Source organism: Mastomys coucha, unplaced genomic scaffold, assembly GCF_008632895.1.
Source record: "Mastomys coucha isolate ucsf_1 unplaced genomic scaffold, UCSF_Mcou_1 pScaffold21, whole genome shotgun sequence".
Taxonomy (NCBI): Eukaryota; Metazoa; Chordata; class Mammalia; order Rodentia; family Muridae; genus Mastomys; species Mastomys coucha.
In genome coordinates this window covers 36741785-36750502 of record NW_022196904.1, presented here as the reverse complement: position 1 = coordinate 36750502, position 8718 = coordinate 36741785, and the positions used below count along the sequence as shown (strand labels likewise).

Below are 8718 nucleotides of genomic sequence, written 5' to 3'. Positions count from 1 at the left end.
AAGGAGGGATTATCCATGAGCTCATCAACTCGGGGCAAGGGCAAGGAGACAGGTGGCTGTGACTTAAAGGGCAAACTTGTGCCTTCCAGAGAGATCAGGGAGAATTTAGGTAGGTCAGCGGATGGAGGCGTGGTCAGGAAAAAGAGGGCGTGTCCCTTTGATGAGTCTTGGCCAAAAAGGAAAATCTGTTTTAAAGGACAATGTTGCGGAAGAGAAGAGTGGCTCTCAGGCGTAAGGTAAAATAAATGCCTGGTTCGTGAGTGAGGTCACAAGGGGTGTGGGCGTAACCATCCATGTGGGGTCTGTCTTAAGAGGTGTGGTTAATGAACAATACAGATGTGGATATGCCAGAGACGTGATGGTGGAGTAGTGAGGATTCTAGGTGACCCTGTGTGGTGAGCGTGGTGAGACAATTGGGGCGTGGCCAGCCAGTCTCGCGGAGCGGAGGCACCCAACGAACGCTCCAGTAATTGGCCCAGGCTCGAGACCAGAACTGGATATTAACTGTCCATATCCGGCGGTGTCCGGAGCTAGGTGGCCGAACTGCAGTCCAGGAGACGGCGCGGATGTAGGCAAAGGTGAGGAACCGGATCTGAGTAAGGCCAAACCCGCACAGGGGGCTTCTGAAATGGAGAGAACGCCTACAGAATCCAAGAGATGCAGGGCAGGTGGGCGGGGCGGGGCCCTCACCTAGGGCGGAGCCTGGGAAGGACCAACAAGGAGTGATTGTGGGAGCTGAAACTGCCTTTGTCACAGCCTCCCACCCACCGGCAATGTGTCGACTGAGGGTCCTGCTGCTGCTGCTCCCCTTGGCCTTCGTGTCCTCCTCTGCTGTCCCGATCCATGATGACTCTCAGCAGAACCCCTCTGGGTTTCTGGGCCTTCAGAGTCTTCTCCAAAGCTTCAGTCGACTGTTCCTAAAAGTGAGTGATGGGACAGAGAAACGGACTAGGCAGAAGACAGATAAGAAAAGGAGCAAACAGAACAGAGATAGCTGGAGATATGTCTCAGATGGGAGAGTGGTTTCCTAGCATGGACAGTGCTTGACGCCCTGCAACAATTATACTAGCACTTAGGAGGTGCAGGCCAGAGGAACAGGAGTCCAAAGCCACCTTCCCCTACACAGGAAGTTTGAGGCCAGCCAAGAATACATGAGAAGTTGTGTCGCAGCAAAGGAGTATAAGGTGGTGGGGTGAACAGATAGATGGGGAATGTGACAACACAAAATAGGAAGGGAAGCTGGGCCTGTGGCTGAAAGCCCATCATCCCAGCTAGCAAGTCTGGATGTGGCCAAGGCTCCAATGAAATCCCAACATGAGAAAAAAACAAGTTCAAAGTCAGCCTAGGCAGCTTTCATCAAACACTGTTTCAAAACGTAAAAAGAGGCAGGCCTGCCGGGCGGTGGTGACACACACCTTTAATCCCAGCACTTGGGAGGCAGAGGCAGGCGGATTTCTGAGTTTGAGGCCAGCCTGGTCTACAGAGTGAGTTCCAGGACAGCTAGGGCTATACAGAGAAACCCTGTCTCAGAAAAAAAAAAAAGAAAGAAAGAAAAGAAAAGAAAAAAAGAAGAAGAAGAAGAGGCAGGCCTGGCAACCCATGTACTTGGGAGGTAGAGTCAGGGCAATGTCTGAATCTGAGGCATGCTCTGCATGCTGAGTTCCAGGTCAGCCAGAGCTACATACATAGTGATACCCAGTCAAAATAAATCAAAAAAAGAGGGCTGGCATTATAGTGTCTGAGGTTGTGACTCAGAGGTAGTGCCCCCAAGCCAGGATGCTGAGGCTATAGTGAGCATCCCATACCCTCATGTGTGAGGTGAGAGGTAGAGAGAAAGGCAGGAGAAGTGGTAGCCAGGACAGGTGAGGAGCAGCAACGTATTGGGACAGAAAGACAGATGGGGTTTGGTAGCTAAAGGCTCTGGGGATCAGGGGACTGAAGGAGAAGGAAGAATGGGACTGACTTGGAGGGCATCCTGGAAGGACAGCAAGTGTGCCCACCATTTCCCTCTGGCCCTAGAATGACCTGCTACGAGACCTGGACAACTTCTTCTCCTCCCCCATGGACTTCCGAGACCTTCCTAGGAACTTCCATCAGGAAGAGAACCAGGAACACAGAATGGGGAACCAGACGCTCTCCAGCCACCTACAGATAGACAAGGTGCCTCCCTCCTCCTTGTCCTCAGGGCAGCTGTTCCTGAGTTCTCCCCACCACACCTCAAGCTGCTTTACCTGACAGGAGAGGGGCTGGTGAGGGAAGAAAGCAGGTTTGTTCTGACTCTCTTGTGCAACCCTCACAGGTGACTGACAACCAGACAGGAGAAGTGCTCATCTCTGAGAAAGTGGAAGCCTCCATTGAGCCAGAAGGGAACCCGGAAGGTGACTGGAAGGTGAGGACCTCCCTTGCCCCCAGGTGTCCAGGAATCAGCATTTTTCTATAGCCAAGGAAGGGCACTGTGCCATACTGTTCCAGTTTCCTCTCTGTTGCTGTAATGAAATCATTTAGCCCAAAGCATATAGAGAAGGAAAGGGTTTATCTGGTTTATAGCCCATCACATAGGGAAACTCATGGCATCGTTTCTACTCTCAAGAGCAAACAGAGAAAAAAAACATGTTTGCTTGTTTTGTCCTGTCTTGGGTGGTTCAGGACCCATTACCTAGGGAATGGTTCTGCCCACAATGGGATGTGTCACCCTACATCATAACAATCTTGATCTAGTTAATACCCGATTCAGACTCTCTTCTCTGGTAATTCTACGCTGTGGCAAGTTGGCATTTAAAATTAGGCAGTACACACTCCAAGAGAATACCCTTGAAATTTCTGGAGCTCAGTGTAATGTGTCAAAAAGGATAGGACAATAGGTATGGTTAAAAAAAAACACAGATGGGGCTGGAGAGATGGCTCAGCCGTTAAACGCTAGGCTCATAACCAAAAAAAAACACAGATGATCCAATACTTGAAAAGCTGAGGCAGGAGGGTTGCTACGATTTTAGGCAGAAGGCAAGAGGATCCCTGTGAGTGAGTTGAAGAGCAGCTTGATCTACAAAGCAAGTCCCAGGCCAGCCAGGGCTACCTATCAGGACCCTGTGTCAAAACAAATATAAAAAGTTTACTTGTAAACTTCAGAAAGTGTTGTGGTCATTCCAGAAAGTTTTAGGGTCTCCCAATAGCTTTGTAAACCTTAGCATTCAAAAACCCCACCAATCCCAGAATACTCTCTGGGGTTTTGTTTGTTTTGATTTTGTTTGGGGTTTGTGTGTCTCTGTCCATGTACACACATGGGAATGGACAAGTAGGTATTGTCTTCCTTCCTCAATCCTTTTTTTTTTTTTTTTTTTTTTTTGAGACAGGGTTTCTCTATGTAGCCCTGGCTGTCCTAGAACTCACTCTATAGACCAAGCTGGCCTCGAACTCAGAAATCCACCTGCCTCTGCCTCCCAAGTGCTGGGATTAAAGGCATGTGCCATCACTGCCCAGCCCTTAATCCTTCTATTTATTAATTTTCCACTTATTATCATTTTTATTTTTTTCTGACACAGAAAAAAATACTATACTATACTATATAGTCCTAGATGACCTAGAATTCACAGAGACTCCCAACCCCCTGACTCTTGTGTGCTGGGACTGAAGGTATGGAATACCAAAACAGGCCTCCACCTTCTCTTTTGAGCCAGGGTTTCTAACTGTATCTGAAGCTCATCTTCAGTTAATCTGGCAGGCCAGCAAGCCCCCAGAATCTTCCAGTCTCTGTCTCCCACAGTGTAGCCATTAAAAGCTTGTGCTGCAGCTCGCAGCCACACCATGAATGCTGGAGACTCGACTCAAGTTCTCATAGTTGGGCACAAGTACTTTACTGACAGGCCCCCTTTTGAGATAGGGTCTTACTCTGTAGCCCTGTCTGGCTCTGAATTTTCAATGCCTCTGCCTCAACCTACAGGTAGCTGGGAAAACAGGCCTGAACCATCGGGCCCGGCTAAGGTCAGGGCAATTTCCAAACAGGAATCTGGCACAAGCAGCCAGGAATGGCGGGCGACACACCGTGGTTTTTGTTTGGCTTTACTTTGGTTTAGGTGGTTTGGTTTGGGTTTTGGTTTGGTTGTTTGAGACAAGATCACTCTGTGTAGCCCTGGCTATCCTAGAACTTGCTTTGTAGTCCAGGCTGGTCTCCAACTTTAAGATCTGCCTGCCCCTGCCTCATTTGTTTTTGTTTAATTTTTGTTTTGTTTTGTTTTTCCAAGATGGTTTTTCTGTGTAACCCTGGCTAGCTTCAAACTCACAGAGCTCCACCTGACTCTGCCTCTTGAGTACTGGGAGTAAAGGCATGTGCCACCACTGCCAAGCAAATGCTTGCTTGCTTGCCTGCTTGCTTGCTTGCTTGCTTGCTTTTGGTGGTGGTGGGGAGGAGGGGTTGTTTGTTTTTTCGAGACAGAGTTTCTCTGTATAGCCCTGGCTGTCCTAGAACTAACTCACTGTGTAGACCATGCTGGCCTCAAATTCAAGTGCTGGGATCAAAGGCACGTGCCACCACTGCCCTGCCTCTTTCTTTCAAAAAAAATTTTTTTTTTAATTTTTAAAAATTGTGTTAGCACATGAGTGCAAGTACATACAATGGCCAGAAGAGGGCATCAGATTCCCCTAGAACTGGAGTTACTGGAGCCGGTGAGATACTTGGCATGGGTGTTGGGAACCCAGAGAGTGTCCTCGGCACCAATGCATGTAACTGGTGCACATGCTCAACGCTTGGGCACACCCACCTAAACATAAATGAGATCATCTCTAAGGCAACCGTGGAAGTTTAAAAATAATCAGCTTTGGGTGCTGGAAAGATTGCTCAGTAGTTAAGAGCACTGACTGCTCTTCCGAAGGATCCAGGTTCAATTCCCAGCACCTACATGGCAACTCACAATTGTCTGTAACTCCAGTTCCAGAGATTTGACACCCTTACTCAGACATACATGCAGGCAAAACACCAAAGCACATAAAAATAAATAAATATTAAATAGATATTAAATGTACTATACAAGAATGCAGCAAGCCAGACAGAAAACAGAACTGTCTGCCCAAAAAGGGTTTTTTGTTTGTTTTGTTTTTTCGAGACAGGGTTTCTCTGTGTAGCCCTGGCTGTCCTGGAACTCACTCTGCAGACCAGGCTGGCCTCGAACTCAGAAATCCGCCTGCCTCTGCCTCCCAAGTGCTGGGATTAAAGGCATACGCCACCACCACCCGGCCCAAAAAGAGTTTTGTTTTGTTTTGTTTTGTTTTGTTTTTTGTCTTCAGATGCACCAGAAGAGGGTGTCTGATCTCATTACGGGTGGTTGTGAGCCACCATGTGGTTGCTGGGATCTGAACTCAGGACCTTCAGAAGAGCAGTCAGTACTCTTACCTGCTGAGCCATCTCGCCAGCCCCCAAAAAGGGTTTTTTTAAGCAGCAAGTGAGCTGAGATGTAGGTTGAGATAGCCCAGCAGAGACCAACCATCTTGGTTGTGCTATGCGGCATCTGAGAATCTCCCTGTGCCTCATTCCCAGGTTCCCAAAGTGGAGGCGAAAGAGCCCCTGGTGCCTGTGCAGAAGGTCACCGACAGCTTGCACCCAGAGCCCCCGAGGGTGGCTTTCTGGATCATGAAGATGCCAAGGCGGAGGACCCAGCCAGATGTCCAGGATGGAAGCCGCTGGCTCATAGAAAAGCAGCATCGCATGCAGGCCATCCGGGATGGGCTCCGTGGAGGCGCCCGTGAGGACAACCTGGAGGAAGGGGTCCGTGTCCCCCAACACGCCAAGCTGCCTATCCGAAAGACACACTTTCTCTACATCCTCAGGCCATCCCAGCAGCTGTAAGGCGGGGGCCAAATGTCCCTGCATGTCCCACACCCTACCCCAACACCATATGGAAATAAAGGTTTTCTTACATCTAGCACAATCTCCTTTTGGTATCTCTTCCCAAACAGGCCAGAATAACTACTCCATCCAACACTTACACTTAGCTCTGACAATGGCTGGGCCAGCTCTTACTTACATCTCTTGGTTGGGCAACTGGATCTGCTGTAGCACCATGATACACCTGGTACTAAAGCCTTTGATCCATCCTAAGTCCCAAGTCTTTAAAGCACTTTTCTTTGCTGAGCCACCCCAGCCACCAAAATATATTTTTCAGATTTTACAAAGTTACCCAAGATCTCACAAGAGGAAAAGCAAAGATTGAAAGATTGATATTTTGGGGGCTACAGAGATAACTTAGTGGTTAAGAGCACTGGTTGCTCTTCCAGAGGTCCTGAGTTAAATTCCCAGCAACCACATGATGGCTCACCACCATCTGTAATGGTATTTAAAACCTCTTCTGGTGTGTCTTAAGATAGCAACAATGTACTCATAGACATGAAATAAATCTTTTTTAAAAAGAAAAATTCATATTTTAAAATTTTATATATATATATATTGTTTGCATGTATGTCTGTGCACTTATTTGTGCCTGGAGACTGGAAGAGGGCATCAGATCTGCTGGGAGTGGAGTTATAGACCTTGTGAGCTGCCATGTGTATGGGATATAAAACCATGCCAGGAAAAAAATTAAAAAATAAAAAAAAATAAAACCATGCCAGGAAGTTTGCATGTAAAGTAGAGCAGGTCAAGATGCGGAGACTTGGTGGGCACACACCTGAGACTTAGACAACTTCCAGCTCCCTGCCAGACTCCTGACTTGGAACACATGCCATGCTTCTCACATAAAAGAAACATGTCCTATGGTCACATAGGCTCAAATCAGAGTTCTCCAGGCTAATGAGGTACCTAGAGGCCCAGAGGGCTTAGCCAATAAGTTTCCCTTTGCAGACATTCCTCCCTGCAAAAGGTATTTAATCTCAGGCCCACCCTGAGAAGTAAGCTATGGTTTTATGCATCCTTTTTCCGCCATGACCATAACTTGTTTAGAACCATGGACTGTCTCTTTTCATCAAGATCCATAGTGGGGTGCCGGGCAGTGGTGGCACACGCCTTTAAAACCAGCACTTGGGAGGCAGATGCAGGCGGATTTCTGAGTTCGAGGCCAGCCTGGTCTACAGAGTGAGTTCCAGGACAGCCAGGGCTACACAGAGAAACCCTGTCTCGAAAAAAAAAAAAAAAAAAAAAAAAAGATCCACAGTGGGGAGCCATGAAGAGGCCTTCACAACCTAATCTCTGGTAGAAGGCCTCTCTGTGCTCCCAGCTGCAACCTCCACCAAGCCTGCCTCCGCCAAGATAATGACAATCATCCTCATGAAGAGTTCCCCTTTTCCCTCCACCCCTGCCCCAGGCTCCAGGACCCAGGCTAGATGCTGTCCCCAGCCCTCCGGCCCCTACTCTTTCATGACTGCTGTGCCAGGATTTCCAAGAGTCTGAGAACCCCACAGCCCTGGCCTTGTCACAGGCCTGGGACCCCTGAATGAACTCAGGCTTTCCTACCCCAGGAGCAATGTCACTTCCCTATGGCCCAGCCCCAGCCACAGAGGCAGTGTGGGATAAACCCAGTCAAACTTCCCTATTCTGCCTCCCCTGCCGTTGGGTGGGGCAGACGCAGGCCTACTATGTGGGTGCTGGAACTCCATCCCAGGTGTCTGGAAAAACATCCATTGCTCTTAAACAGTGATCTATGTTTCCAGCCCCAGGAATGAATGTGGATAATAGGGACAAAGCTAATAAGGTCCAGAATGCACCACAACCCGTCCTGAAAACATTTGGCAAACCTTTCCTCTAGACCAGGTGTCCCAGTTTCCTTTCTACTGCTGTGGTGAGTGAGCACCATGATCAAAAGCAACTTGGGGACTAACAGGGATTATTTCATCTTGTGATGGATCACAGTCCATCACCGAGAAAAGGCTGGGTAGGGGCTCGAAGGAGGAACTGAAACGCAGGCCAGGGCTTGCTCAGTTTGCTTTTTTCCATACAACCCAGAAGCACCTTCCCAGGGGTGGTCTTGCCCATAGTGGGCTGGGCCTTCCCACATCACTCGTTAACCAAGAAAACATCCACACAGGCTTGCCGACCTGACAACCTGACCAGGCATTTTTTTCAGTTGAGGTTTCCAGATGACTCTGGCTTTTGTCAAGACAACAAAAAACTAAACAGCACACACGGGGTCTCGTGGTCGGTAAGGTGAGAAAGACCTTGCGCCTTTTGCCTCTACCTCCTGAGTGTTGGAACACCACCATGCCCAATTCACGCACGAGACCCTAAGGATTGAATGAGGGCACCCTTAGTCAAACACTGTTCCCCTGAGCTTCATGTCCAGCTCCTTATCATTACATGTATGTGGTTTTAAACAGCAAGGGGTAGGAAAGTGAACACATGATAGGGTATGCATGTGGAATTCAGGGGCCCTCCTTCCACCATGTGGGACTTGGGGATTCTCAGATGGATCACAGGGATGGGAGGCAAATGTCTTTACTCATTATGTAATGCCAGCCAGTCTAGGACTGTGTAGACTAGGCTATCTAGCCTCATTTTCCTCCATCTGCCTCCATTTTGCCTTCGGAGTGCTGACCAAACCCCACTTAAAAAAAAAACAAAACAGACAGACAAACCCTGTCCCTCCTTCCTCATACATGAAAAAGTTTAAATAGCCCAGCATGATGGGTAGAGGTAGGGTGATTGCTTCAAGTCGGAGGCCAGCCTGGGCTACATAGCTAGGCAATAACTAGAAACTAAAATAATAGTTTGGGAAAACAGCTCGGGTATGTATCAATGCT

The 8718-nt window shown here is 48.4% G+C and overlaps 1 protein-coding gene across 1 annotated transcript; it reads left to right on the top strand.

The window, feature by feature from the left end:
• The first annotated feature begins 434 nt into the window (after nt 1–434).
• On the top strand, nt 435–5912 carry Dkkl1 (dickkopf like acrosomal protein 1). The gene is made up of 5 exons (XM_031386573.1): nt 435–578; nt 757–923; nt 2020–2160; nt 2300–2389; nt 5528–5912. Exons 2-5 carry the CDS (start codon nt 774–776, stop codon nt 5834–5836), a joined length of 690 nt encoding a protein of 229 aa, XP_031242433.1. The 5' UTR covers nt 435–578; nt 757–773; the 3' UTR covers nt 5837–5912.
• Nucleotides 5913–8718: the final 2806 nt, after the last annotated feature.